Source organism: Aspergillus versicolor (genome assembly GCF_001890125.1).
Source record: "Aspergillus versicolor CBS 583.65 unplaced genomic scaffold ASPVEscaffold_9, whole genome shotgun sequence".
NCBI classification, from domain to species: Eukaryota; Fungi; Ascomycota; class Eurotiomycetes; order Eurotiales; family Aspergillaceae; genus Aspergillus; species Aspergillus versicolor.
In genome coordinates, this window is record NW_024467532.1 from 968240 (window position 1) to 995097 (window position 26858).

Genomic DNA, 26858 nt, shown 5'->3' on the forward strand with positions numbered 1-26858 from the left:
ACGAGCTCGAAACGCAACAGGTCGTCCAGTAATGATAGTCTTTACGATTTTTGGCCGATTATATGAGATATACAACAATAAAGCTGAGGTCGCTGTTCTCATTCGCTTGGGTCGCTGTACCACTGTACCACTTAATTGGCCGTCTCGGGAGTCGGGAGTATAGGGGTTGTAGTATGTAGAGGCGTATTTTGTTTGCTTTTTCTCTGTTGATTCTCTCGCTGGACAGCCACCAGACAGTCGAAAAGCAGAATGATGACAATTAAAGAGCTCCCCGAAGAAGTAGCGCATTGGTTTGGCCTGTGCTGATCATGCACCGTAAAGTTTGGATCACGGCTTAGCCTGTAAGGAGGGCGCGTTGCCCAGGCGCGACAGACAAATCAACGGGGCGAAGAGGGCAGAGGAAGCAAGAGACTGGGATGTTGGAAGATGTGATTTGATGGTGGTTGGTGAAATGTGACGGACTAAACGCTGTGATCAATTGGAGCGGCAGCAGTAGCGCCGGTTTCAGCACTGCCCCTCTCTCCCTCTCTCTGTCGTTCTCTGTGTTCTCCCAAAAGAAGAGAGTCCTTGAGGAAGAGAAATTGGATGCTGTCTGATTAACAGTGGGACTGCTGAAACACTGGTCGAGACAGCAGCGAAAATCCGGCCAGAATTGATGGTTCCTGACCCAGAGTTGCTCAGTCACCACTTCCTCTCGTGCCCCTCCACCTCCCACCGTGCCTCAACTCTCTCCATCCACTCCCCATCCTGGAACCAAGGTTCGCTCTGATCTTCCCTCTCCATCTTTCTTGAATCTTTAGCTTTCACCCCGTATATCATCAAGGTCTCCCGATACGCTTCTGTGAGTTCTGTTGCCAACTTGCCCAACCCGTTTCATCTTAGCAGCCCACCCCACTCGACCCTAGCCGATCTACGCTGCTTTATTAACCTCTCCTCCTCGAGTTAGTCCTCATCCGGGTCTCCAAGTCTCCATCTTGCTGCTGTCCTTTCTTGGTTCTCGCCCCTCCGCTCTGGATCTTGGGAACACCAAGCTCCTTTTGCTCTGTTAGCTCTGCCTTTTGTTCTCGAGCTGCCTTCGTGACGCCGCACGGAGCCAACACGGACAAAGGCAAAGTAAAAATAGATCGGAGCTGTGAAACATCCACTGCAAAGGCGGCAGTTCGTTCGAGCAGTCTGGTGAGATTCTCCTTTTTTATTGCTTGCGTTTGTTTTCCTCTCTTAATCCTGCACTCCTTTCCTCTGCCGATTTTCCCTGTACAAACTTGGTGGCTAATTGGCGCCGTCGGCTGCCGAATAGGACCCCTGATTTGTACACGAGGCCTTTATGAGCTCGTCTTTTTAAAACAGCCGACATTCGCCCATCGGAACATACTGAACCGATCACCAACAACGACTTCACTCTAACCCGAGCGTTCCTCCCTACTACCTTCACGATCCCTGTCGCGCACTCTGCGATTCAAGCGATAGCAACCGGCACGCGCCATACCCCGCATTTGATTCTTGTCCCGACCACCTCTCCAGTTCAGCGCGCAGGTCGAAAACGGATTGTTGGTGGCTTTTTCCTATATTTTAAAACCATCAAGGGAACAACCAATTGTAAGCGCTACCCACAGCTTCCTGATTTAAGTGCCATGTGAGACAAACACGCGGCCTGCAGTACCGATGTACCTTGCATCAGGGATTTGAACCGGCTGCGTGAATGTGATCATCTCTATGCACTTTATTGTTGCAGCGTTATTTGCCCTGGTGATAAAGTCACTGGAACTTGTTTTATTGTCTATTGAGCTCACAAGCTCACCGCATACCGGTGCTGACGCTCGTCCAGTTTAAAGCCAATCAATATGGTCCAGCAAATGCCGCCCCAGGGCGCTTCACGGAAGATCTCCTTCAATGTCTCTGATCAGTACGAGATCCAGGATGTCATTGGGGAGGGCGCTTATGGTGTTGTCTGGTAAGCATTATAACGGAACTAGTTCGGCCAGTAAACTGATTCCCATAGCTCCGCCATACACAAGCCCTCTGGTCAGAAGGTAGCCATCAAGAAGATTACTCCCTTTGATCATTCGATGTTTTGTCTGCGCACTTTACGAGAAATGAAGCTGCTCCGGTACTTCAACCACGAGAACATCATTTCCATTTTGGATATCCAAAGACCGCGGAACTATGAGAGTTTCAACGAGGTTTACCTCATCCAGGTACCACTTCATCCGGATATATTTAACAGAATGGGAGGATTAATTGTTTGTAGGAATTGATGGAAACAGACATGCACCGTGTTATCCGCACGCAGGACCTGTCGGATGACCACTGCCAATACTTCATTTACCAAACTTTGCGTGCGCTCAAGGCCATGCACTCCGCGAACGTCCTTCACCGTGATCTCAAACCGTCCAACCTTCTCCTTAATGCGAATTGCGACCTTAAGGTCTGCGACTTTGGCCTGGCTCGATCTGCCGCGTCCACCGACGACAACTCGGGTTTCATGACGGAATACGTGGCGACGCGCTGGTACCGCGCCCCCGAAATCATGTTGACGTTTAAGGAATACACAAAGGCCATTGATGTGTGGAGTGTGGGCTGTATCCTTGCAGAGATGCTGAGTGGAAAGCCTCTGTTCCCCGGAAAGGACTGTATGTGTACCGGCTGATCGCCCCAAGCAATTGCTAATCCGTGGTAGATCACCACCAACTCACCCTAATTTTGGACGTTCTGGGAACTCCGACCATGGAGGACTATTATGGCATTAAATCCCGACGGGCTCGGGAGTATATCCGTTCTCTCCCATTCAAAAAGAAGATTCCATTCAAAGCCTTGTTCCCGAAGAGCAACGACCTGGCGTTAGACCTGCTGGAGAAGCTTTTGGCCTTTAACCCGACGAAGCGAATCTCCGTTGAAGAGGCCCTGCGCCATCCGTATCTGGAGCCGTACCACGATCCGGAAGACGAGCCGACGGCGCCCCCAATTCCGGAAGGATTCTTTGATTTCGACAAAAACAAGGATGCTCTAAGCAAGGAGCAGTTGAAGGGTTAGTCTGCAACTTCTTTTTTTTTTTTGATCTCTAGTATTATATACTAACTCTTCTCAGTCTTGATTTATGAGGAAATTATGCGATAAGGTAAGGGAATTCAAATGTCAGACAGCGTCAGCAGGCTTGAGATCGCATGATAAGCAGTCAAGCACGCTTGCACATATCATATTTGCATAGAAATGTCCAGGAACTAGTTGTACCTATTTGCGGATTAATTACTGCATTTTGTTCGAGTTTCTTCAGGAAGTATTAACTCAGTTTACGTAACTTCCGTCCTTTCCTCCTCGTATCTTGTACCGGCCGATGACTTGCCAGTAAACGAACCATGGGTATATATAGTCACAAATCTCTATAGTATAGAAGGCACCCAGACACAAGTTAAAAGCTATCCCAACTTCTTCATAAAATCCTCAATTCCCGCCCCAACCCCTTCCGGCGACGGCTTCGCTGCACAAACATCCGGCTGGAATCCGCACTTATTGATCAAATGATCCCTCGTCGTCGGCCCAATCGTCGCAAGAAACACCCTCCTCCGCTCCCCTTCACCAGCTCGCTCTAGCTCCTGCCTCAGAACCCTAACCATCGCATCGCATCCTGTAGGCGAGAATACAACTACCCAGATCACCCCTCCTTCATCGCCTCTTCTAGAATCAACATCGGTATCTGATTCATGGAGAAGACCACCCAAGACCCCCTCAAAATCCCCACCAAACCCCTCCACAACCCCCGTCTCGTAAACAACCACCTCCTCAACACCAATCCTCTTTTCTGCAGGTGTGTGATCACCCATGAGCGTCTTGGGAATAATATCTCGTCGCGTTTCGCCGACTAGGAAGAGGAGTGGAGGCTTTGCAGCTGTGTCTGCTTGTGACGATGACGATGTAGGGAAGAGGCTATTGTAATGCTCTAGTATCTCACCAGCTAGAACCTCGCCCGTTCCTGAGTCCTCGCCGTGGATTTTTGCGTGCGGGAGGTACGTATCTCGGAGGGATGTCAGGGAGCGTGCTGTTGCGGGCCCTACAGTGTAGAGGGGGAGGCCTTTTGAGGATGTGCCTAGTATGGAACCTGTATAGAGACAAGGCCTTTTTAGCACATTGATCCTCGGCTGCGATAGGAATTGTGTATGTATGTAGTGGCTTGTACTCACGGTCAACTTTACTTAATAAATCCGCGAACGCCTCCACAGCCCTCTGCGAGGTAAATATTAGCCCGCCATATCGGCGTCCATGCCCCGGGTTCAGACCGCCGCTTTCGAGAAGGTCTTTGATTTGCTTTAGGTTCTGGTCGTGGAAGACGTGTGTGAGGACGGGGATGAAGGTTGGTTTGATGTTGCGCGCGGAGAAGAATTCGTCGTAGCCGTCGTGCGGGGAGGACTTGGTTTTTAGCAGGAGGATGTGGTTTTGCTTGGTTGGGGGCATTTTTTTTTATTGCTCTTGGTGATGGTATATCTATAATTTTATTAGGTTATAGATTGGGCTCTCCTTGGACTGGGGCTGTAGGTTGGGGTTTGTAGTTGATTATTGCTTTTCTTGGTGGTGGGTTGAGTGATTGCGGAGTGGAGCGGGGAACGATTCCTCCGGATGAGCGGACTGACATGACTGTGAATATATAGATCAGCCCCGAGATTCTGACAAATTACAACCAAGTTGAGGTCCGCAATGGATAGAGGGTCACCTATTATCTCTGTAGTGCCATCATCAGTTATCAATGGCCCCGAGGTAAGGATATATCGGAGCCCTTGGAGAACTTGCTTATTGAAATGACCTCGAAGGCAATCTGATGATAATCCGTAATTGAGACCTTTAAATTATTGATACTGATCTAGAACAAGGCAGCGGCGGAATGAATACATTGAACTACAGATACATTTTGAACAAACGGAATCAATGGGTCTAGTATGGTTATGTACACTAAGAAAACAGCACTACTGGTCGTCGAGGACGTGCACGTACTTCTTCTCTTCCGCCCGCTCCCGCTCGGTGGCTGGAGGCAAGTCGTAGTACGATGAGCTTCGGTATCCTTTCTAGACGGTTGTTAGCTTGGACAAACCTGAAACAAAGACAAGAATCTTACCAGGTAGTGGAAAGTGAGTTCGGACAGCTCAGCGGGCTCGATGCCGAGGTCCTTGAACGTCTTGGCAGTCGGGTCGATGTGCTGGTCGATAAACTCCCGCTCAACTTCGTCGGCGCTCATGGTGGGCCACCAGAGGTACTTGTTCAGAAGATGAGCAGCCGGCTTGAGGATACGCTTGGGAACGTTGATGTGGCGGCGACGCTTGACGATTTCGCGGTCGACGAGCGGCGCGATCTCAGCGGGGGAGTATTCCTTCGGGCCGTAAAGCTCAAAGGTCGAAGCTGCAGTGGTATCGTCGTGTAGCATGCGTTCAAGAGCGGTACCAACATCAATCGCCTAGAAAAATCAGCCTTCTGTTTATATAGGGGTTATAACAAGGCTTACGTGAACGGGCCAGAAGCGTTGCTGGAGGTGGTTCGCAGTGAACAGGTTAGTCGCACTGGCAAGTCTGTGAAGAAGTCGGTCCTCGAATCCGAACATGGGAGCGGGTCGGACAAGAGTGGTCTCTGGGTAGATAGAACGTGCTACTTCCTCACCCCATCCCTGTAATAATCAGCCATCGGTTCGACAAATGTCTAACAGGAACAGACCTTCGTGGCGAAGAACTCGGAGGGGGAGCTCTTGTCGGCGTTGTACGAGGAGACGTGAATGAATCGGTCAACATCGTACTTGGCGACAGCCTCGGCGATGCGCTCGGTACCGTCGACGTGCACGTCGGTGTATGAGAAGTTCCTAAGCGGCGATTAGCAGACCGCTAGACCATAGTGTATTGCGCAACTAACTTGGTAGGGTAGTCACGACCAACAAGGTTGTAGACGACGTCGGAATGGCGGACGCTCTCCTCGATCGACTGGGTGTTTCGGAGGTCGTATTCCTAACATTCGCGTTAACTCGTGTTTCGTCGATTTGCAACTTCGGTATATCGTACAATGAAAACAACTCTTCCAAGATCACCGGTAACCTTGAGATGGCGCTTCGCCATCTCCTCGCGGTAGGGTACGACAACAGTGCATCCCTGCGTAGCTGAGAAGATGTCAATTTAAGGAAACCCCCTCACATCAATCGCCGGACATACCAAGCTTGTGCACAATGTAACGACCCAAGAAACCGGTGGCACCGAAAACGGTCGCAGTGTGTCCTAATCACGATTTGCGTTAATCCTAGAAGCTCGTGCGAGGTGGGCTGGGAATCAGGAAAGGTTTCGTCAAGTACCTCCGAGGGATGACCTATAAGAAAGCCTGTCAGCGCTATACATCATATCGCGGAACAATTGGGCAAATACCTTCCACCCTGGACCTTCAGGAGAGGCTTTCCAGTTCTGGTAATAGAGACATCTTGAAGAAACCGGCGTTGAGCCTGGAATTGGACTCGGGTGGGGACGAACGCCCTGGACCCTACCACGGGATTGATGGCCCTGCACTTCTGCATGGTCACTATTTCAGTCATTAGTCAAGTCGGATCGCCAAATTGAATGCATCTGGGATACATACAACACCAAGTAAGAGCTGGGAGAAGGAGGGCGCGAAGCTCGGCAAGCGGTCGTTGATGAGGTCGAAACTCGTTCACCTCCGAGAGCAATCTGTTGGCACGGGACCACGACGCTAGTCCCAATTCGTCACACAGACCATTAAGTATCGATTCATTATGCACAACCAACCTAGTTTGAGCTTCTTTTACATAGTCGGAGGTCAGATTATATCGCTCTATTTTGTAATATTAAAGTTTTTCTCTGGAACTGCCCACAACTGCGTGAAGCCTCTCTGCGTATGACTATTCCTGATCTCTGATTGGTTCTTTGAATGATGCCTGAGGCCAATAATATTCCAGTGTCTACCAACGACCAGCATCCATGCTCGACCCGAAAAGTTGAATATAGGAATGGAACCGGGAACAAGAAAAAAAAAAAAAGAGAAAAAAAAGAAGAACACACAAATTGAAATTCTGTCTATGCTCAGAACAAAGTGTAGACAATGTGATTCTGGGGCAATTCCTAAGTATGCAGCTATGCAATCTCATCGGTTCCCCCTTTAACATGCTTACCAGGTTGGACAGTCTGCTATCCTTTCAATAGAAGCATAGAAAGTCTTGATAACCATTGCTAGACATCCCATTATGCGAACTACTGAGCCTGTTATCATTCTTCTCTTATGAGGAGGGTTGTAATCAGGTCACGTGACCACATATGGTGGTGGCTATACTATAGTATCGCACGGCGTTATGTACCTTGAAGGATCTAGTAGATAATTACGCTGAAAAGGAGCTAGAACTATGATTTGTGGAATGCTGTACCTCGGGTATGTGGCGCCAGACGCAGCTGGACTCCAGACCTGTAGAAGTCTCCGAATAGAACTCTCCCTTTGGATGTCTCCGATAACTCTCCGGATAGAGAGGTGGGCCTGGGAATCGAGGGGCATAAATACTGAGCACTTGCCTGGTTTACCTTGTATCCTTCTAGTATCCTTATACTCTTGATCAAGTTTCAGGAAAACCTGACCCATTGATATTGTTTACTTGGCGCACGATATCTTTTGATATTGCATAGCAACATGACCACCGACTTCGCTGAGAAGAACCGTGAGGTTTTCGAGTACGTTGTCCGAAGCCGAATTGATTAAGATAAGAGAGCTCACATTATTGCAGAAAACAATCTCGCACCTACAGGTCCGAGTTCAGCAAAGCAGTGGAAACGTTGACCAACGTTGCGAAGCACAACCGTACCTGGGTTAGTGATACATGGACCGACACCGAGGCAGGGAACGGAAAGGAGATCAAGGTGCTTGAGTATGCTTGCGGCCCTGGTCATATATCTTTGGTAAGTCCCCGAGTTTTGATTTAGAGGCTAGAGTTGGATATCTAATCGGCTTAGGCATTGGCGCCATATGCCACTCGTGTCATCGGCATGGATATTTCGGATGGCATGATCGATGAGTTCAAGAAAAACATCCGCGAAGAAGGCCGTTCGGATAATGTAGTCGCAATCAAGGCCAATATCCTTTCGGACTCGCCGCCAGCTGAAGTATCAGGGCCTGAGTTCTTCGATTTTGACGTCTTGGTTGTCAGTATGGCTACTCACCACTTTGAACACCCTGGACAGGCCTTGAGCCGCCTTAGTGAGAGATTGAAAGAAGGAGGAATAATGATGATCATGGATTTAGTCCCCGAAGAACTTCCGGACTACGGAATGCATCAAATGGGAGACGTTGTCCACACAATTTCGAAACACGGGTTCAGCCTTGAGGAGATGCGAACAATGTACGATAACGCAGGAGTCAAGACTGGGTTCAAGTATGAGGTTATCGATGAGCCGTTGGTGTTTACCAAGAACGGAAACACATTCGAGAAGACGATTTTCATCGCTCGGGGGCAGAAATGAGGTTCTCCTGGGAACCAGACTGTAGCTAGCGGTTGCTATTCTCATCCTAGTTGTACTTTCAGATGGCTCCAGATAATTGATAGGATACACCAATGAAACCACGGCTTTGCCATATTCAAGCGTTAAGTGTCAAGTTTTGTAATGGGGTGTTGTAGTGATGGTGAGGCTGTAGATAGAAGAGGAAGATGGGGGAATGTGGCTGATGTGGCTAGTGCGGGCGAGCCACCGCTTGAGGCTTGAGTGGTGAGCTTCCATCAGCGGCCGACCATCCATCCACATCCAACTTTCCTCTCCCCAAACAGCTCCCTTCATTCCCTTATCCGCTCTATCTTCCCCTGATACCCTCATATATTAATTCTCGCGGTCGGTTCTCCCGTTCTTTCATCATGGAGAACCAGAAGATCTCCGATTTCCTCGCCGAGCAGCTGCAGCAAGCTCCCGAACAGTGCCAGGCGTCGTTCTTGAGCTTCGAAGACTTCTGGGAGCGAAAGCTATGGCACCAGCTCACCAATGCCTTGGTTGATTTCTTCCGTCTACCAGAGAGCGCTCCCCAGCGGTTACCGATATTCAAGAACTTCGTTCTGAGCTTTGCGGACCGGATCAACCAGCTCAACTTTGTCTCGTTGGGGCTGATGGCGTCAACAGAATGCGCAGGTAAGTCCACCTTCCCATCGTAGGGGCACAAAGAGCTTCGCTAATAATTTGCTGCTATAGATGACCAAGAACGACTATCCTTCCTCACATCACTCGCCGATAAGGTGAACAAAGTAGACTCACAAGACGCATATATCTACGCCCTTGCGGAGGTCGCCAACGTCAAACAACGGCTTCAGAATTTGGATGGAGCGCAGAAGGATCTAGAGACATGCCAAAGAGTTTTGGACTCGTTCGATGCAGTCGAGACTGTGGTACATGCGTCATTCTACAAAGTCAACGCCGACTACTATCACGTACGCACCACTTTTGCCCAATACTTTTAACTAGCACTGGAACTAAGAATCAAACAGGCCAAACAAGAATTTGCCTCCTTCTACAAAAACGCCCTTCTTTACCTCGCTTGCATCAACCTAGAGGACATCCCCGAATCCGAGCGAGTTTCCCGCGCCTACAACCTGAGTGTCGCCGCTCTCGTCTCAGACTCCATCTACAACTTTGGAGAACTCCTCCTTCACCCAATTCTGGATTCCCTGGCAGATACACCACACACTTGGCTCCGAGACCTTCTCTTTGCCTTTAACCGTGGTGACCTAACCGCCTATGACGTCCTCGCGGGCAACGTCTCCAAGAACCAGTTCCTCCATTCCCACCGCTTTTTCCTCTACCAGAAGATCTCGCTTTCGGCACTGACGGAAATGGTATTCCGCCGCCCGCCGCACGACCGCAACTTGACCTTTGCGTCCATCTCCGCAGAGACCAAGGTGGGGCCCGAGGAGATCGAACACTTGGTTATGAAGGCGCTGTCGCTGGGACTGCTGAAGGGTGCTATTGACCAGGTTGGTCAGGTTGCTCAGATCAACTGGGTGCAGCCCAAGGTGCTGGATATGAAACAGATAGAGGGCATGCGGAATAGATTGAAGGACTGGGATGCTGGTGTTAACCAGCTGGGTCACTGGATCGAGGGTGTAGGCAAGGATGTGTGGGCTGCATAAGGAGTTATCTTCTGATCTTCATTAACGGTTGGGTTGATCTATAAAGGAACTTCCTGCATGTAGCTATGTACAACCCGTACTAGACTTATATCACAATCGAAACGTATGAAAAATGACATATTCAATGTGAGATTGAAGTTTACTATATACTATGACGTGCTGCGAACCGCCTGATGCTCAAGCTCAACAAGCACATTAAAACCAGTACGTAGTACTAAATTAATGCTCTATCTATTGCCCATACTCAACGGGCAAAAAAAAAAAAAAAAAAAAAAAGGAAATAATGCGTCGAGGTCCTAAAACAATGAGCTCCCCACAACGGCCCCTCCAACAACCCAAGCAGGCCACCAGACACACCAAACAACCACTTGCGTCCACATTCCCCAAACATCCCACCCAAATGCCGCCTCGGTAAGGACGGTCTCAACGTCGGCCCCGAAATATGCACACCCGGCCAGCAGAACGATCGGCGGCGAGAGGATATTCAGGAACACCAGGGAGAGGCTGGAGAGGGCGTAGCGCACAGGCTTTGATTCGGTAGTGAAGCGGTGCACGAAGGATAGAGGGGCGCAGAGGAGGCCGATCATGAAGGAGAGACTGAAGTTGAGGGTTGCGAGGGTTGAGAGAAAGAGGCCGAGGAGGAGGAGGGAGAGGGATTTTATGAGGTGGGTTTGTTGTGCTGTTGTGGTATTTCGGGAGAGGAGGGGGGCGAGGGTTAGTGGGAGGATGGCGTTTGTGGCTATTGAGGTGTAGGTTGCAAGGGGGTAGGTCTGTACGCGATTAGTATATGCGTTGGGCGTAAGGAGGGAGTGTTTTTTAGAGTATTTTATGGAGTGGACTGACCTCGTGAGAGAGATTGTTGAAGATGTAAAGTGGGACGAGACCTAGTAGGTGTAGACCGACGACAAGGGTGAGCGGCAGCGCGAGCTGACGTTCCGTAGCTGTACTGGTAAGATCTTGCCCATTAGAGATTTGGCTCTCAGGAACGAGCGGTGTTTTCTCCTTTTCACTTGTCTTATCATCGCGAGGCTCAGCGGCGGGTTTAGACGAGCCAGCGGGACCCTTGTAATAGCCAGTCCGTATCCACAAGGCAATGGCCATGATGGTGAAGTTACCCGCAATGAGCATCGCACTGGGGAGGTAAGTGCCGATACTGACGAAGCGGTGGGTCTGCATGAGAAGGTAGAAGAAGAAACTCTGGTGCAGATGTTCCAAGAGATTGTTGAGACTGCGGCATAGACCTTCCACAATACGGCCCAGCGCCATCTCATCTTGCCAACCGTTGCCCTTGGTCTGAAGCGTGATAGCGTCGATATGGTACGGCATGAAGCTGCTATGGGCTCCAGCGGCGTATCCGAGGCCTTGCTTAACCATCCCTCTCAGCATGGTCTGGAGCCGCTTGTTGTATTTGCCATTGTGTTCCCACATTTCTTGAAGCCGGGCCCCGATGCCCATCTGCCCACCGGCAATCGAGACAGCAGTGTTGAAGAGATCCAAGTTCGGTAGTTGACCGTTGACTCCGTCGTACACGATATGGAGGTTCTCGAAGCGGTGATCAAACGGATATTCGATAACCAGTCCTCCCTGCAAAGCACCACTCTTCAGAGGCAGAGGCTGAACAGTAGCCGGCTGCATATCATGGTATGCGTCCACCCACGCCTGAGTACCTGACTTACTATCAGGCGGAAACACGAAAATAATATCCTTCGACCAGAGAGACCAACCTGTACAGCACGTTCGTTAATTGGAGGTTGTAGGACAGGACCCGAGTAAAAAAACTTACGCTTGAAATACCGCGCAAGAGTCAGCCCAAGCGTAACCCCATTGAGATTCAACTCGCCATCCACCGTCTTCCAAGCCGCAACTAGAACAATCGCCTCAGTCGCGTCTCCGCGCGGCGCTTGGATGATAGCATAGATGTTCTCCCCCTGGTGCGTGATTCCCGAAGAGGTGTACTCGTAGCCCTGCGTTGCGACCTTCAGCCCGCTGGCTTTCAGGATCGACTGTATCTTCTCCGAGATCCTAGACGTTATACCCAGAATCAGCACACGATTTCCTTCGTAACTCTCGCGAACGGATTGGGGGATTCTTTCCAAACATACACCGGTGTTCGTTCCTCGTTCTTCAGCTCCTGCTCCTGCTCCTGCCCATGTTCCTGCACCTCACCACCTCCGTTATGACCAGCATCCCTCCCTAATAACCCCTCAAGTTCCTTCTTATACCCGCGAAAAATATGCTGCTCGCTGCCCGAAAAATACGCATGGACTTGGCCCGGCAAGAGCGCGTTCTCGGAGATGTAGGTCCTGCGGGAGTAGTCGTCGAGAGGCAGAAGGAAAAGCCAGATCACGCCGGCAACAATGCACAGGAACGAGAGGATGTACGGCAGCCGAACGAAAAGGAAGGTGGGGTTATTCCGCAGATTGCGGATTGAGGCTGTTGGGTTCCCTCAATGTTAGTGATGTGATTGAGCTCATGTGGCCTTTGAGGAATCCGGGGTGAAGCCGCGCAATTGCGGGGTTTCACTGTCGCGATGGGCCTGGGGTGAAGATAAAGGGGCAGTAGAGGCACACTTACATTTCAAAGCCATGGATTCTGAGGCCTTCACGGACTCTGGTCCATGGGAGGGGGAGAGGGTGAAGGTGGTCGAGCTGATCGGCTCTCCACATGGAAATTTACGTCGGCCGCTAGAGACCAGCTGCACATCCTGATACTGCACCGTACAGTGGAGGAGAATAATCACCATCACCATCGCCATAATTCATTATTCTATGGAATTAAGTACCTGAAGCTTCTATGGCTAATTACAAAGCGATATTTATAGTTAGATATGCACAAGAAGTGAGAATGTTTTGGTCTGCACTGCACAGTTTTATGGCGTCCCCAGACGCTGCGACGACCCCACGAACGACATTGGCGTTCCTCGTTCACCGGCAGGCGCGGCACTGGTTGGAAGGACTCCAAAGCGACCGTATGTCTTTTGATCGACTGATACGTAGTGCGGCAGCCGTCCCAAGAGGTTCAGCTTTCCTTCGATCCATCTCAAGATCTTCTCAGGGGGAACAAGCACTTTCAGATAGCCGAGGCCGACTAGACATGATGTATTAGCTGTGGAACAGAACGATTAGACCTCAAAAACTTACGTAGATACCCAATGGCGATAGCGCATAAATGGCCAAGGAAGCTCGTGTCGGAAACCAGCATTGAGACAACCACGCACACCACCAGCGGGGAAGTCCACGTAGGAATTTTATAATTTCCAATACTTAAGAACCAGTTAGTGCAATCCTAAAGAATTTCCACCCGCGAAACATACCTGAAATAGGGGTTGGACTTGAACGTCCTAATAGCTTCGGAAGCGAAAAGAAGAAACACCCAGACACTAAGCAAACGTTAATCGCTGACAGAGCCACGAGCTGGCAAGATATTTACCTTGAACCGACAATGGCATTATTACTATGCAGAATGAACTTTTCAATCAAGATATAGATACCCGCGGGGAACGTGGAGAGAGCTAAAAAAAGACACATCAGTATGAAAATCGGCCAAATATAATCCGAAGGGTCAAACTCACGTCCCATGAACAAGGCAACAGCAGTCAGAGTGCCGTGCTCCGCTTCGAAGCGCTCAAGTAAAGGCGTCAAAGCCAGTAGATTGAGCAAGGTATGGAAGAAACCCGTGTGGATGAACGGGTAAGTGTTGGTTCGGTACACTGCGGGTTGTCAGTATTCTCCATTTTCGATCCAGGAAAGTCGACCACCATACTGGTACTGAGATTCATCTCGTCCGGGATCACAGAGCCCCACTGTACAACACTCCAAACGGTCTGCAGCTCAAGCAACCAAAACACGATCATGGCCAGGATAACGAGCCGTGTGAACAGTGGGAGGCGGAGGAGATATGATCGGACCCTAGAAGGGTTGAATGGTAACGGAGGCAAAGCAGCTGGAGACGCCATGACGTTGGGAATTCCCTTCAAAGCGCGGGATGTCTATGCGAAGGGCGGATCGGAGTTGGGGGACGAGGACTCGGGGATGGAGACACGCGATATGGCAGGGAGGCGTAAACAAGCGAATTAACTCAGGCGCAAAGTATAAAATAACAGCCACGAGTTGTATATCGGTTCTAAGCGGCGCAGAGAGACAGGAAAGGCCAACAAGTCAACCGTTGGTAAGACCTAGGCAAGCGATCTTGAGACAGACGCGGAAGAATGCGAAACGAGGCGCAGTGGAATTGGCAATCGGGGCCTTCAATCCGGAACAAGAAGCACCGCCACTGAGGAACAGGCCAATGCGAAACAGGAACGATTAAAGGGCAGAAACACGAGGGGGCGCGCTTCTTGCTTGATGTTGACGGAGAAAGACTGGACTTTCAGTGTCCGACCTGCTCGTTCCTGACTGCTGCCGGTGGAGACTTTCGCCGATCCCCCGGGTCACGTGCATAAATATATACCTGAGGCAGGAACATATTATATAGATCTAGATGGTTGCTTGATTTCTGCAATGGTACATTTTTGATATCCTATCTACATTACCGGAAATCTATAAGCAAAATTCATGCCGCAGCCACTGAAGTTGCGTTCACATCAGGATTCTTGTACACATTAGTAGCTTCCGCCTCTTTAGCAGCCTTATAAGCCTTCATCTTCTGCGGCGCAAGACCGTGGGCCTCAAACAGAATATCCATGTCTTCCAGCGGCACACCGTTGGTCTCGGGAACCAGAAGGTACATGTACAATGCGCCAAGAACAGTCATTGATCCGAAGAAGAGGAAGGTCCCGTAGGTTATGTTGGCAAACATATAAGTCACGGCGTACGAGGTGTAGAACTCGCCCAGCCAGTGAGAGCATGTCGTCATGACCATGCAGAAAGAACGGACGCGTGTTGGGAAGATCTCGGCTGCGATGATCCAGGGGAGGTTCCAGCCGAGGGACTGGGGTGATATTAGTATACCTAGACTAGATAACATGGACAACAGGGGGACTCACGTATCCAGCGCCAAATATATAGATAAATGCTGCAGCCGAGTTACTGGCTGCATTTTGGTCTTGGCTGGTGTTGAAGGAATTGGTTATTGAGGAGTAGGCTGCCACATAGTACATTGAGAAGGCGCACATTGCAGAGCCAACGAAAAGAAGAGGCCGCCGTCCGAAACGGTCTACTAAGAAGAGGAAGGTGATAGTTGCCATTATTCCCTTGACTATGCCGTATATTCCTGTTGAGAACAGTTTCGCCGACTGGAGAGTCAGTCAGCATCAGAGTCTGCAATACAGGGGAAGTAGGGAGACGTACAGAGCCCTGGAATCCAATGACTTGGAAGAAAGTGACCGAGAAGTTATTCATGGCATTGATCCCAGTGCTATTCTGAAAGATCATCAAGAGACATCCGTGAATCAGACGGGGGATTATCTTCTTGTTGAATGTTTCAGATAGCACAGCCCGGAAGCCCGAGGCCGATGTGATCAGGAGTTCATGCTCCATCTGCCTCTCGTAGTCTGCTAATTCACCTGCAACATAAGGATGCTCCACGGGGAGCTGTCGAAGCCAAACTAGAGACTTCTGTGCTTCTTCTCGACGCTCTCGAGTGTAATACCACCGCGGTGACTCGCAGAGGAATATGAGCCCGATGATCATGAGCGTAGCGGGAATAAACTGGAAGGTTATAGGAATGAACCATTGTCTGTCACCGCTTGGATCGACCTGTAATCAAAATTAGTGTCTGGAAGATGTAAGACGGGGCGGCTATTGTCCAGCTTACACCCTTCTCAACGCCATAATTGATCCAAAATCCTATGATTGTTCCAACCTGCACACCAATCTCAAACTGGATAAAGGGTCAGCTCGTGGTCAATATAATATATGTGAAAAAATCTTACACAACCAACTATACCACCTCTGGCAGCAGCAGGGGCACATTCCGAGAGGTATTGCGGTATAACAAATGTTGTGCCACCAATCCCAAACCCACTAATAAGTCGACCGACGTAAAAAACAGGTATATTGCCATGGCAAGCAACCTGAATTATTACTCCAACATTAAAGACACAGCCTGCGGCCATCAGTGCGAAGCGGCGGCCAAAACGCTCGTTGAAGTAGTAAAACAGCATGACCCCGAAGAAACAACCGCCCTGGACTGTTTATAGAATAGAGATTAGCTGGAAGTCCAATTGAATAGGGGATATGGAACCGTACAGGTATTAACCATATGAGCCTGTATAGCACTGGCATTTTTATTCTCGAGCTCGAATCTCCTAATAAAAGATGGCAACGAAAACACTCCCCCGATAAAAGCCAAGTCATATCCAAAAATGACAGACCCGCCAGCTGCAGTAAAAATCACCCAGAAGAGCTTCCAGTTGAACACCTCAGGTGGAGTGGCATTGTCTTTGGTATTGAATGCGAACCCCATCGTAGCGGGATGGGGAAGGGGCCTTGAGTATGGAGTTAGAGTGGAAGAATGGAGTAATTCGGACGAGAGAGCCGTTTTATAGCGAACAAGAAGGCTGTCACTCTATTCTCCAAGACAAAGAACAATATCATCTGATCCGTGTTATCTCGGCTGCTTATAGGGATGAACGTGAGCTATCTGTGGACATCACGGCGGCCATTGGCAGCTGGAATCTGTATTTGGAGACGTTTCCCCACGGGGTAAACTAGAACTTATCTCGGTGGATCCTTTGCATATCAAAGAGATTCATTATCACCGTCGGCGTTGTCGTCCGATGCGTGGACTCGGGGCTGTCCCCCGCAAAGGCATTTCGGAGCTCTCGTCCGGACGTCGTGCGGAGAACAGAGGGATGGCCCAGTCTGTAAGAGTTTCCGTCCTTAAGCTCTCTAGTCAGTAGCAGGAGACAAATAATATAAAAACGACGGACGCCAAGGTGGTTGTGTGTTGTAGACGGTATTCTGTAGAAGTTTGCACCAAAGAAACCCGCAACATGGGATCGATCGGATACACAGCGCCAGTCGGCGACATTAAAGTTTCAATAGGTAAGCTCTCACAACAGTATGGCTTACCTATTTTATATCCCATAGCTTACAGTGAGTTTATAGACCGCGGTGGCACATTTACAGACGTCGTTGTCATCTATCCCGATGGCACCGAGAAGGTCTTCAAGTTATTATCCAGGGACCCAAAGAACTACCAGGATGCCCCGATCGAAGCCCTACGGAGGATCGTGGAGGAGGCAACTGGAACCAGTATTCCCAGGGGCGTGCCGTTGGATATGAGTTGCATAGGTGTGTATACTAACTACCAGAAAAACTAGCCCTAAGTTTACTGACTGGTAGCCAGGCTCCTTAAGAATGGGAACGACAGTGGCTACGAATGCTTTACTTGAGCGACAAGGTGCTAAAACTGCGCTGTTCATTACACGCGGGTTTCGAGTGAGTTCGACGAATGCAGTTGAATTTCCTGTCTAATGGGATAAATAGGATCTGCTCAAGATTGGAAACCAATCCCGACCAGATATGTTCGCGCTGAACGTAAAGAGGCCCGACTTGCTGTATTCCAAAGTCGTGGAGACCCCTGAGCGTGTGACTTTATATGATTCGACATCATATAGAAGAACCGGAGAGAACCAGCCTAAAGAGGCCTGCAATGGCAATTCCTCTACTCCTCAGACAAACGACGTTGTAATTGGTCTATCAGGCGAAAGAATCCGAGTCCTCGAGAAGCTGGACATGGACGTAACCAAACATGCCCTCGAACAGACATACGCCGAGGGATTCCGCAGCATCGCGATCTGCTTCCTGCATTCGTACACATTCCCAGACCATGAACTGGCAGTTGCCGAAGAAGCCAGGAAAATTGGATTCACGCAAATTTCCATCTCCAGCCAACTATCGCCAGCAATCAAGATGCTCTCGCGCGCAAACTCTGCCGTTACAGATGCCTACTTGACACCGGAGATCCACAGCTACCTTGAGGGGTTCAAGGCCGGTGTTGACTCTAAGAGCCTGCAGTCTGTCAACTGGCGGATCATGCAGTCTGATGGCGGCTTAGTTCACCCGTCAAAATTGTCGGGGCTGAGGGCATTGCTGTCTGGCCCTGCTGGAGGCGTGATAGGCTATGCACGCACTTGCTATACGTCTCAAAACCCAAAGGCAGTCGTGGGTTTTGACATGGGAGGCACATCAACAGATGTATCCAGGTATGCAGGAGCCCTAGAGCACGTATTCGAATCTACCACTGCCGGAGTCTCCGTGCAAGTTCCACAACTCGACATCAACACCGTTGCAGCCGGCGGCGGCAGCGTGCTGGCATGGCGGAAGGGGATATTGGCCGTTGGACCACAAAGCGCTGGATCCCACCCTGGCCCTGCGTGCTATCGCAAAGGAGGCCCGGCGACTATTACAGACGCGAATCTGGTCCTTGGCCGGATTCTACCAGAGCGCTTCCCGTCTATCTTTGGACCGTCGCAGGACCAACCGCTTGATGTTGATGCGTCCTATGATAAGCTAGCGGAGCTGGCTCATGAGATCAATCTTGACCAGGGAACCTCACTCACTGTGCACGAGGTAGCGAGTGGTTTCATCACGGTGGCCAACGAGACGATGTGCAGGCCGATTCGGGCACTCACTGAAGCAAAGGGGTATGCAGCATCAGACCACATCCTTGCTGCGTTTGGAGGTGCTGGAGGACAGCATGCCTGTGATATTGCTCGGGCACTAGGTATATCGAGGGTCGCGCTACACAAGTACTCATCCGTTCTATCTGCGTACGGGATGGCACTCGCAGATACAACCCAGGAAGAAAGAAAGCCATGCTCTGAGATCCTGTCGAACCCTGTACAACCACATATAAGAGTCGAATTTGACGACCTCGAGGCGAAGACAACCAAGTCTATCCGCGAGATGGACCCAACATGCAAGACCATCGAATCGAACTACTTCCTCAACCTCCGATATGAAGGGAGTGATACATCCCTTATGATCGAGAAGCCGAGCCAGTCGTGGGACTTTGCCACGAAGTTCACGGAGCAGCATCACCACGAGTTCGGATTTACACCCACAGGACGAGCCATTATCATAGACGATATCCGTGTCCGAACAACAGCGAAGACCATCTCAACCGACACAGCTGGCCTGAGCGAGCTGGACTCTATAAAAATAACCCAAGAAGCCCACTCGAACAAGACCACACGCATGTTCTTCACCGAAACAGGGCTCATCGACGCCCCAATGTTCCACTTACAAGATATCAGCGCCGGACAGACAGTACGCGGTCCAGCGGTCGTCATCGATCAGACACAAACAATCGTCATAACGCCGAATGCCACCGCAACCGCCCTCTCATCTATGCTGGTCATCGACGTCGAGAACCCCCCTGCCACGGACGCAGACACCGTCATCGACCCCATCAGGCTATCTGTTTTTGCAAACCGGTTTATGGGAATAGCCGAACAGATGGGCCGTGTGCTTCAGAAGACATCAGTCAGCACGAACATCAAAGAGCGCCTCGACTTTAGCTGTGCCATATTCTCAGCGGACGGCGGACTCGTGGCGAATGCGCCCCATGTACCGGCGATGCTGGGGAGTATGGCGAACTCGGTGAAATGGCAGATACAGCATTGGGAAGGGAATATCAAAGACGGGGATGTGTTCCTGAGCAATGCACCTGCGTCTGGTGGTGCCCATTTACCGGATTTAACAGTCATTAGTCCCGTGTTTGACGCTGCAGGAAAGAAGATCCTATTCTGGACTGCGTCGAGAGGACATCATGCAGATGTGGGGGGAATCGTCCCTGGGTCTATGCCCGCTACGTCGAAAGAGATCTGGGAGGAGGGGGCCGTTATCGAGAGTATCAAGATTATTGAGAACGGAGAGTTTCAGGAGGAACGCTTATATGAGGCTATGGTGACGGCGCCGGGAAGGTATCCTGGGTGTGAAGGGGCACGATTGTTCCAGGATAATATTACCGATATCAAGGCCCAGACTGCGGCGAACCATAAAGGGAATAATCTTATTGGGCTGTTGATTCAGGAGTATACATTAGACACTGTCCTGGTAAGCTTATTTGCTACGTTGGGAAAACAATAATGCTGATCAGCTGGCAGTTATACATGGGCGAAGTGCAAAAAGCCTCAGAGAATGCCGTGAGAGAGCTGTTCAAGAAAATGGTCAGAGAGAAAGGCCAAACCGTCTTCGAAACAGAAGATTTTATGGACGACGGTTCATGTATCCACTTGAAGATCACAATCGATCCAAGCTCAGGAAGCGCAGACTTTGACTTCACAGGAACAAGCCCTCAAGCATATGGTAGGTCATCGAGCACGAAAATACATACAATGGCTGACATGTTTTGTAGGAAACTGGAACGCCCCCACAGCCATATCCAACGCAGGAATCATCTACACCCTCCGATGTCTCGTTGACGGCGATATCCCCCTGAACCAGGGCTGTCTCCTCCCCGTCAACATCACTATCCCAGATGGGAGTCTCCTCGCACCAACAAAGGAGGCAGCTGTGGCAGCAGGAAACGGACTCACCAACCAACGCCTTGTTGACATTATCCTCAAGGCCTTCGAGGTCTGTGCCGCAAGTAACGGATGCATGGCGAACTTTACCTTTGGAGTTGGACAGAAGGATGGGTTTGGATACTATGAGACCATTGCAGGCGGTAGTGGTGCTGGGCCGACATGGGTTGGCGAGGATGGCATTCATTGCCATATGACGAACACACGTATAACAGACCCCGAGGTGCTGGAGCGGCGGTATCCAGTCTTGTTGAGACAGTTTAGTCTGCGCAAAGATAGTGGTGGGGATGGATATTTTAGGGGTGGTGATGGGATTATCCGTGAAGTCGAGTTTCTTATTGACATGCACGCCGGGATTCTTTCTGAGCGGCGGGTCTTCCAGCCATATGGCCTTGCTGGTGGGAAGCCGGCTGCAAGGGGCCTGAATTTGTGGATCAGGAATACTGGACAGGTTATCAATGTGGGTGGGAAGGCGTCGTGCTATGTCAAGGCTGGAGATCGGCTGCGGATTTGTACACCTGGTGGAGGAGGATATGGATCTCCAGAGGATACTGATGGCAAGGTGAGCTTGAAGAGGAAGAGTATATCTGAGTAGAGAGACGTGGGTTGTCAAGGTACACATCGTATTAGAGATGAAACCATTTTCTTATTACTGTATAAGTTGAAACATGCAAGTATTGTGAATATCCAACCGACTACCTCATAACGATATCTCATTAAGCTGTAGTAGAATCTATAAAATAAGGTCAGCACGATCGTAATCAAAATTCCACTATGGTAAAAGGCACTCACCTTTTCAATATACTTAACCCCAATCCCAATCCCAAACTCATCCTTAAACTCATCCTCATCCCCAAAGTCCACATTATCGGGTTCCATACAGGTCAAACAATTGACCACAACGCCAGTGTACTTCTCACCCATAGCAGACGGGAGACATTCTTTTGCCAGGGCCGTGAAATGTGCCTTGATATTGGCTACCGAACTCAGCTCGGACAGTAGTATCGGAGATGAAGAATCGCCAGCAACGAACGACTTCCAGAGCCCGATCTCAAGTAGACACACGCCAAGACTGTAGATGTCGTGCTGCATTCGGTGGTCTGTGCTTGGGTCTCTACCCTGTCGTTCTGGATGCTGGTATATATTCTCAATCCTGTCGGCAGTGGTTAGACGGAGAGATTTCCCGTCTACAGTGCGGAATGTTTTGAATCCGACGAGGAATAATGGGCCGAATCCATGAGCCAGTGATGAAGAGTCTAAGCCGTGGCTTTTAAAGACCAAAGCTGTTTCAGGGCGTATATTCTTGTGCACGAAATCTAGGACATGGACGTAGCTGAGTGCCGTGGCCAGCTGCTTTGCCAATTCGAGTCTCGCAGTTAGAGACGGGTTGGTCTGTGATAGGAGAAGAGAGCGCAGACTCTGAGGTTGATGGTGGTGGCAGTCCTTTGGTATCTTGAAGATGAAATTGAACGAAGTCACTCGCTTTGTGCTTGGATCCCTGGTTCTTGTGACGCCATGGCATTGCAGAAGATGGAAGGCTGCTGCATCAATTTTTTCAAGTCTTAGTGCCAGGTCTCGCACATTCTTCGCAAAGACAGCATCGTCTTCTACTCTTGTACAGTCCACAGAGTCCAATATGTAAGAGGTTGGCTTTCTGGAAACTGATAGTGTGATGATTTGCGAGGTGGAAAATGGGATATCAGACCGATCTGCCGAGTTCAACGTTGCTTCTCTAAGGAACAAGCCCTTTGTAGACTGCTCGTTTGCTTGCAAAGCATCTCGGATATGTCGAGCGGCTTCGAGCCTGTAGTTTCTATCATTAGGAGCAAGAATTTGACCCTGGATCTGGTCTTGACTTGGTGCAGAATCTATTTCCTTGTCAATGGCCGTATCAGCCATTCGTAGGATCAACCACCAAGTCGGATCAAACTCCGCCGCCCATGCCTGTAGACGCTGAATAACCAAGTCCAAAGGCCTCTTCACAGAAAGAACATATTTTGCCGCTCTCAGTCGCCGTTGCGCACTACCACCGGAGTCAGAAGATTGCTCGAGTTTGCTGACCTCGAGCACACTTAGCTCGAGCTTATTATGGAAGGCAAGAAGAATACGCTGTTGCAGGTCTCGGTGCTCTGGATTGAGACTGCCACAGATGCGATTAAGGAAATCCAGCTGCTGGGAGATTTTAGACCAGGTTGCTTCGATTATCAGCACTCGTTCGTATATCTCGGAGCCGGCGTCCTTGAACGTGCGGTATTTTGATACTACGATTTTGCCCAGTATAGTGTACGTTAGCCTTGCGTGGTGCCCAGGAAGTAGAGGTAGTATATATACTTTATGCATGCTTGGATCGAGTTTATGACTCCAACGATGCCGAGAGCTAGTTCAGCCATAGTAAAGAGCACAGAGGAGGAGTGGAAGTTGTAAAGGGAGATTAAAGGTTACTGAAGAGTAAATACAGCCTTGCAATGAAAAGAAACAAATACTAGTGCGGGGTAGTCTGCATAAGCTGAATCGACAAGGCTGATTTAGTGTCAGCCTAGAGTCTCCATTATTAACATTATTGTCATAAAATGATACAGGTGCGTGGTGCTGAGCCCTATAAATCACGGTATTCAAGCTTCTTGTGCTCGGACCAATATTGAGCCCATTTACCGGCCAGCCCCGGCTTTATGCACTTTTCGAGATCTCTTTTGGCATCAGCGATAGCTGCAGGGGAGCTCCCAGATGCCTCCTGCCTGGCTTTGAGTACCTGTTCCAACAGCGTCACTGCTTCCCCCCGTCTACCCTGGTGCGCAAGGGAGAACGCCAACGATCTCATGGCATCTAGAGTTTCTGGGTGATTGGCTCCAAACAACGTGTGTCTACCATCTGCAACAATCTTCCAAAAGTGCTCACTCATACTGTACCGCTTCAGCTCATCTAGCGTCACGCCAATGTAGTAGTATGTTGCTATTGTTCTCTCGTGGGCTATCCCGAGAGTCTCAATTTGAACATCCGATACTCGATAAAAGCTTTCGAGTGCAAGTTTATATGACTTCCTTGCATAGAGGGTTATGCCCAAGCTGAGATCAGTTTTTAATGTTTCCTCGTGGGTTGGCCCAAAAAGCTTTCTTATGGCGGGCAGGGCCTGCCGGAGAGTGTCTTCTGCAGAGGCATACCTCCCCAATTGGCGGTATGAAGAACCGAGACAGCGTAGGTACAAAATCACGTCTTCATCGTTTGAGCCTAGCTTGTCCCTCAATGTCCAATAGGCGGTTTGAATATAGGAATGTGCAGCCTTATTTTGGCCTTGACGGTGGAGTGACAGGCCGAGCCAAAATCTCGTATATGCCTTATGGAGATGGCCAGCTGCGACAGTATCGAGTTGGCTTTTCCTGACTGATTCAAGGAGCTCCGTGGCTTCATCATATCTCTCTAGGTGGAAGAGTGAGCGGCCTAACCACGAAGCCGTGAAAAGCGTATCTTGATGTCGCCGTCCAAGAAGCAATTTGCGACCCTCCAGTGCTCCCCGAAAGGCGGCATATGCTTCTTCATAAACCTTATAATTGCATAGTGCCACCCCAGTATCATGTAGTTGATCAAGCACTGATTGCCTGGTCCTTTGTGGAAGAGGTTCCCGCAGAATTTGACGTATATTATCCTGTGCTTGGGAGGCCTTGCCTTGCTGTTTGCAGAGTGAGGATGCAACCCACCGTGCCGAATCGATGGTTTTCTCATGTGCTGAACCGAGTGTATCTTTACGATACTTTGAAACTCTCTCGAAAGAACGCTGCGCATCACTGTATTCTCCCGCTTCATAAAGTGACTGGCTGATATCGAATAGCAGATCCATTGATTGAGCAGGCTCTGATACCATCGGAGAGGCTTGTATTATTTGCTCCAAAACAGATTGCGCTTCTTTATATCTCTTCGTCTTATACAGGCAGAACGCAAGTGATTGATGAGCCTCAAATGTGGTTGCGTGGTCATTTCCTAGTACAGAATCGGCTGTTTGTTCGAGGACATTAAGAGCGTCATCATATTTCTCCTGTTGACAGTATATTTGGCCGCAAAGGCGTATAGAGCTGATGGTATCTTTATTTTGGAGGCCTAGAATTTCTCTTTGTATTTTCATTGTCCGTTCGATAATATCCAGTGCTGCGTCCAGCTTACCCTGAGCTAAATGCGAACTACTCAGCCAGTAACTCGAAGTCAGTGTGCTTGGATGAGTCGTTCCAAGAGAGTCGGTCTGTACATCCACGGCGAATTGCAGTTTCCTTTGCGCATCCTGGTACCGACACTGGAAGAAACATGCCACCCCCACTTGCTGTATTGATTCCACTCGGTCTTTGTGGTGAGCACCTAGAATCGCTTTGCGTCCATCGGCCGCTTGTTGGAAGATAACTTCGGCTCGGGAGAAGTTCTTATCTGCGATCAACTGGAGTCCACTGTTGTGAAGAGCCCTGAGTTCATCTAAAGTCTTTTGTTGAGGGTCCCCAATACGCAACTCTTCTATTCGCGGCTCTGCTAACCTTTCTGGTTCAGATATAGCGCCCATTGAGTTTAGAGCCTGCTCCTTGCTGGTTGGGGTCGGGCTCCATGTGCTGGACATTGGCCAGCTTGCTGAAGCGTCTGTAATGGAAGGGAGTGCTACAGACCGATTCAATATCCCAGAAGGAATCTCCTCTGACAAGCCCGAAGGCACTTCACCGCGATATTCCTTCAGCCAGGTATCCTCCAAAGCGACAGCTGCAGTTAAACGTTTTTCTGGGTCAACAGTCAGGAGGGCCTTTATGAACTCGCATCCTTCCTGACTGATACGCCGTTGCGATAGCCGTGCAATGGGGAAAGAGGCGCCTTTGAGATATTCCAATAACTCTACACCCTGGAATGGGTAATCATGGCAGAGCATGTAAAAGACCGTAACCCCCAAAGACCACATGTCCATGGGGTAAGTGCAACGGGATCTACCACCAGCTTCAGTATCTGGACCAACCCACTGAGGAAGTAGCCCTAGCACTTCCGGTGCAAAGTATTTCTGGGTTCCAACAAAGGAATGCAGACTGTTGTCCCCACTGGTCCGTTTGCTGAAGCCGAAATCGCCGATCTTAACCCACCATTCGGGGTCCTTCGAAGCAACTAGGATGTTCTATAAAAGTCAGTTTATATCATTTATACGAATTAAGCAGACACACATCAGGCTTGAGGTCTCTATGGACAAACTCGTTTTCGTGGAAACATACTAGGCCCTCCAGGATTTGGACCGTGATCTGTCTAGCCTCATCTTCTGACAAAGGATGAGTTAAATGAGATGCAAGGCTGCCGTGTTCAATATGTTCCATGACCAGGAATACTGATATATCGTTCTCATACCATCCAAGGGATTTGACGAAAAGGCCCTCATACTGCGAACCATTAGTAAATAGAATGTATCATCCAGTGCAACATCCTGACCTTGCTTGTGCTCTGGGAAAACTTGGCAATTGTTTCCAGCTCTTGGTAAACGTCGATATGGCTGCCTTTTGAAATGACTTTCACTGCCCGCACTTGGCCCACCTTCTCTCCTGTGTGGCACTCCTCCAGCCATACCTCTCCAGTTGCGCCCCCTCCGAGGCGTTTTGTCCTCGTCCATGTCTCCTTTTCCCATGCCCGTCTGCGAAGCTGGCCAGTGGTGTTGTTGCAGACATTAAAGTAGTGAGCATGGGTCTCATGCAGCTCCACAAGCAATCTTGAATCATTCACAAGATCTGGCAATCTTGTGGTAGCCATGATTATAGAATATTGCTAGTAGCTATGACAGCATAGAGTTATATCCGTTGCGAGAAATAAATTTGGGGCTGGAAGATATCTTCACAGGAGCCTCAGGGGCGAAGTCGCTGACTTCACTTTTTGTTAGAAGACCTGAGCCTTGCTGTGAGCCTGTGTTGATTGGCCGTGTGAAGCAGGGCGTCACATCCTTACCCCGTGTTTCTCGTGCACGGACGCTATGCTCCCTGCGGAACAGAGCTCCTCTTTTCTCAGCGCTTCTATTTCAGTATGTCTTTTATTCGGGATTGCAAAAGTAATTCTCTACTTTGTTCCAATTATTTAAAGTACATAAATTCGGTGCGTTGTTCCGACCATCTCCTCGTCGCTTTCAATCACATTGGGTAGTGAAATATATATATATATATTGGCAGTCTGATGAGTGTTATCACTGTAATATTTTCTAAACAACATGGTGACTTTTCGTTTGCATATAGGACGCATTTATTTTGCCAGGAGCAATGACATAGGACAGGC

The 26858-nt window shown here is 49.6% G+C and overlaps 10 protein-coding genes across 10 annotated transcripts; 4 read left to right on the forward strand and 6 right to left on the reverse strand.

Annotated features, from left to right (window-relative positions):
- Nucleotides 1-1841: 1841 nt before the first annotated feature.
- ASPVEDRAFT_87068 (mitogen-activated protein kinase) lies at nucleotides 1842-3030 on the forward strand (the record flags this gene model as incomplete). The annotated part of the gene is made up of 4 exons (XM_040817970.1): nucleotides 1842-1951; nucleotides 2000-2195; nucleotides 2249-2630; nucleotides 2678-3030. 4 exons carry the CDS (start codon nucleotides 1842-1844, stop codon nucleotides 3028-3030), a joined length of 1041 nt encoding a protein of 346 aa, XP_040671494.1.
- A 383-nt stretch (nucleotides 3031-3413) lies between these two features.
- ASPVEDRAFT_32092 (uroporphyrinogen-III synthase HEM4) lies at nucleotides 3414-4446 on the reverse strand (the record flags this gene model as incomplete). Its single annotated transcript, XM_040810560.1, has 2 exons — nucleotides 3414-4093; nucleotides 4176-4446. 2 exons carry the CDS (start codon nucleotides 4444-4446, stop codon nucleotides 3414-3416), a joined length of 951 nt encoding a protein of 316 aa, XP_040671495.1.
- A 369-nt stretch (nucleotides 4447-4815) lies between these two features.
- ASPVEDRAFT_153909 (complex I NDUFA9 subunit family protein) lies at nucleotides 4816-6643 on the reverse strand. The gene is made up of 10 exons (XM_040808374.1): nucleotides 6592-6643; nucleotides 6384-6534; nucleotides 6314-6327; nucleotides 6177-6239; nucleotides 6030-6124; nucleotides 5884-5975; nucleotides 5692-5833; nucleotides 5486-5644; nucleotides 5102-5437; nucleotides 4816-5051 (listed from the first exon to the last, which is right to left on the reverse strand). The coding sequence occupies exons 2-10, from the start codon at nucleotides 6527-6529 to the stop codon at nucleotides 4953-4955; spliced, it is 1146 nt and encodes a 381-aa protein (XP_040671496.1). The 5' UTR covers nucleotides 6530-6534; nucleotides 6592-6643; the 3' UTR covers nucleotides 4816-4952.
- A 984-nt stretch (nucleotides 6644-7627) lies between these two features.
- On the forward strand, nucleotides 7628-8591 carry ASPVEDRAFT_174958 (class I SAM-dependent methyltransferase). The gene is made up of 3 exons (XM_040808768.1): nucleotides 7628-7688; nucleotides 7742-7913; nucleotides 7968-8591. The coding sequence occupies exons 1-3, from the start codon at nucleotides 7648-7650 to the stop codon at nucleotides 8472-8474; spliced, it is 720 nt and encodes a 239-aa protein (XP_040671497.1). The 5' UTR covers nucleotides 7628-7647; the 3' UTR covers nucleotides 8475-8591.
- A 153-nt stretch (nucleotides 8592-8744) lies between these two features.
- ASPVEDRAFT_45244 (proteasome regulatory particle lid subunit RPN9) lies at nucleotides 8745-10277 on the forward strand. Its single transcript, XM_040813235.1, has 3 exons — nucleotides 8745-9128; nucleotides 9189-9424; nucleotides 9482-10277. The coding sequence occupies exons 1-3, from the start codon at nucleotides 8861-8863 to the stop codon at nucleotides 10121-10123; spliced, it is 1146 nt and encodes a 381-aa protein (XP_040671498.1). The 5' UTR covers nucleotides 8745-8860; the 3' UTR covers nucleotides 10124-10277.
- Nucleotides 10278-10374: 97 nt separating this feature from the next.
- ASPVEDRAFT_64718 (GPI-anchor transamidase subunit GAA1) lies at nucleotides 10375-14494 on the reverse strand. The gene is made up of 11 exons (XM_040815744.1): nucleotides 13886-14494; nucleotides 13695-13832; nucleotides 13553-13634; nucleotides 13437-13502; nucleotides 13264-13385; nucleotides 13010-13210; nucleotides 12698-12733; nucleotides 12226-12556; nucleotides 11907-12145; nucleotides 10967-11847; nucleotides 10375-10893 (listed from the first exon to the last, which is right to left on the reverse strand). Exons 1-11 carry the CDS (start codon nucleotides 14076-14078, stop codon nucleotides 10420-10422), a joined length of 2763 nt encoding a protein of 920 aa, XP_040671499.1. The 5' UTR covers nucleotides 14079-14494; the 3' UTR covers nucleotides 10375-10419.
- A 180-nt stretch (nucleotides 14495-14674) lies between these two features.
- ASPVEDRAFT_55565 (sugar porter family MFS transporter) lies at nucleotides 14675-16528 on the reverse strand (the record flags this gene model as incomplete). The annotated part of the gene is made up of 6 exons (XM_040815092.1): nucleotides 14675-15052; nucleotides 15108-15356; nucleotides 15412-15819; nucleotides 15878-15943; nucleotides 15996-16252; nucleotides 16312-16528. 6 exons carry the CDS (start codon nucleotides 16526-16528, stop codon nucleotides 14675-14677), a joined length of 1575 nt encoding a protein of 524 aa, XP_040671500.1.
- Nucleotides 16529-17057: 529 nt separating this feature from the next.
- ASPVEDRAFT_87076 (uncharacterized protein) lies at nucleotides 17058-21192 on the forward strand (the record flags this gene model as incomplete). The annotated part of the gene is made up of 6 exons (XM_040817971.1): nucleotides 17058-17109; nucleotides 17173-17358; nucleotides 17414-17505; nucleotides 17554-20127; nucleotides 20178-20379; nucleotides 20429-21192. 6 exons carry the CDS (start codon nucleotides 17058-17060, stop codon nucleotides 21190-21192), a joined length of 3870 nt encoding a protein of 1289 aa, XP_040671501.1.
- A 52-nt stretch (nucleotides 21193-21244) lies between these two features.
- On the reverse strand, nucleotides 21245-23065 carry ASPVEDRAFT_868764 (uncharacterized protein). The gene is made up of 3 exons (XM_040817928.1): nucleotides 22929-23065; nucleotides 21390-22871; nucleotides 21245-21330 (listed from the first exon to the last, which is right to left on the reverse strand). The coding sequence occupies exons 1-3, from the start codon at nucleotides 22935-22937 to the stop codon at nucleotides 21298-21300; spliced, it is 1524 nt and encodes a 507-aa protein (XP_040671502.1). The 5' UTR covers nucleotides 22938-23065; the 3' UTR covers nucleotides 21245-21297.
- ASPVEDRAFT_174970 (uncharacterized protein) lies at nucleotides 23023-26446 on the reverse strand. Its single transcript, XM_040808769.1, has 3 exons — nucleotides 26031-26446; nucleotides 25772-25981; nucleotides 23023-25725 (listed from the first exon to the last, which is right to left on the reverse strand). The coding sequence occupies exons 1-3, from the start codon at nucleotides 26343-26345 to the stop codon at nucleotides 23194-23196; spliced, it is 3057 nt and encodes a 1018-aa protein (XP_040671503.1). The 5' UTR covers nucleotides 26346-26446; the 3' UTR covers nucleotides 23023-23193.
- Between the last annotated feature and the right edge of the window lie 412 nt (nucleotides 26447-26858).

Coding starts and splice junctions, on each gene's coding strand:
- ASPVEDRAFT_153909 (XM_040808374.1), bottom strand. CDS start 6,529: ATGCAGAAGTGCAGGGCCATCAATCCCGTGGTAGGGTCCAGGGCGTTC. Junction 6,125..6,176: donor TTACATTGTGCACAAGCTTG/GTATGTCCGGCG, acceptor ACATCTTCTCAG/CTACGCAGGGATGCACTGTT. Junction 5,976..6,029: donor TTGGAAGAGTTGTTTTCATT/GTACGATATACC, acceptor CGCGAATGTTAG/GAATACGACCTCCGAAACAC.
- ASPVEDRAFT_174958 (XM_040808768.1), top strand. CDS start 7,648: ATGACCACCGACTTCGCTGAGAAGAACCGTGAGGTTTTCGA. Junction 7,689..7,741: donor AAGAACCGTGAGGTTTTCGA/GTACGTTGTCCG, acceptor ACATTATTGCAG/AAAACAATCTCGCACCTACA. Junction 7,914..7,967: donor GCCCTGGTCATATATCTTTG/GTAAGTCCCCGA, acceptor TAATCGGCTTAG/GCATTGGCGCCATATGCCAC.
- ASPVEDRAFT_45244 (XM_040813235.1), top strand. CDS start 8,861: ATGGAGAACCAGAAGATCTCCGATTTCCTCGCCGAGCAGCTGCAGCAA. Junction 9,129..9,188: donor GGCGTCAACAGAATGCGCAG/GTAAGTCCACCT, acceptor TTGCTGCTATAG/ATGACCAAGAACGACTATCC. Junction 9,425..9,481: donor TCAACGCCGACTACTATCAC/GTACGCACCACT, acceptor AGAATCAAACAG/GCCAAACAAGAATTTGCCTC.
- ASPVEDRAFT_64718 (XM_040815744.1), bottom strand. CDS start 14,078: ATGGCGTCTCCAGCTGCTTTGCCTCCGTTACCATTCAACCCTTCTAGG. Junction 13,833..13,885: donor CGAGATGAATCTCAGTACCA/GTATGGTGGTCG, acceptor GACAACCCGCAG/TGTACCGAACCAACACTTAC. Junction 13,386..13,436: donor AAGTCCAACCCCTATTTCAG/GTATGTTTCGCG, acceptor CTGGTTCTTAAG/TATTGGAAATTATAAAATTC.
- ASPVEDRAFT_868764 (XM_040817928.1), bottom strand. Junction 21,331..21,389: donor GGGTTAAGTATATTGAAAAG/GTGAGTGCCTTT, acceptor CTTATTTTATAG/ATTCTACTACAGCTTAATGA.
- ASPVEDRAFT_174970 (XM_040808769.1), bottom strand. CDS start 26,345: ATGGCTACCACAAGATTGCCAGATCTTGTGAATGATTCAAGATTGCTT. Junction 25,982..26,030: donor TTTCCCAGAGCACAAGCAAG/GTCAGGATGTTG, acceptor AATGGTTCGCAG/TATGAGGGCCTTTTCGTCAA. Junction 25,726..25,771: donor ATAGAGACCTCAAGCCTGAT/GTGTGTCTGCTT, acceptor TGACTTTTATAG/AACATCCTAGTTGCTTCGAA.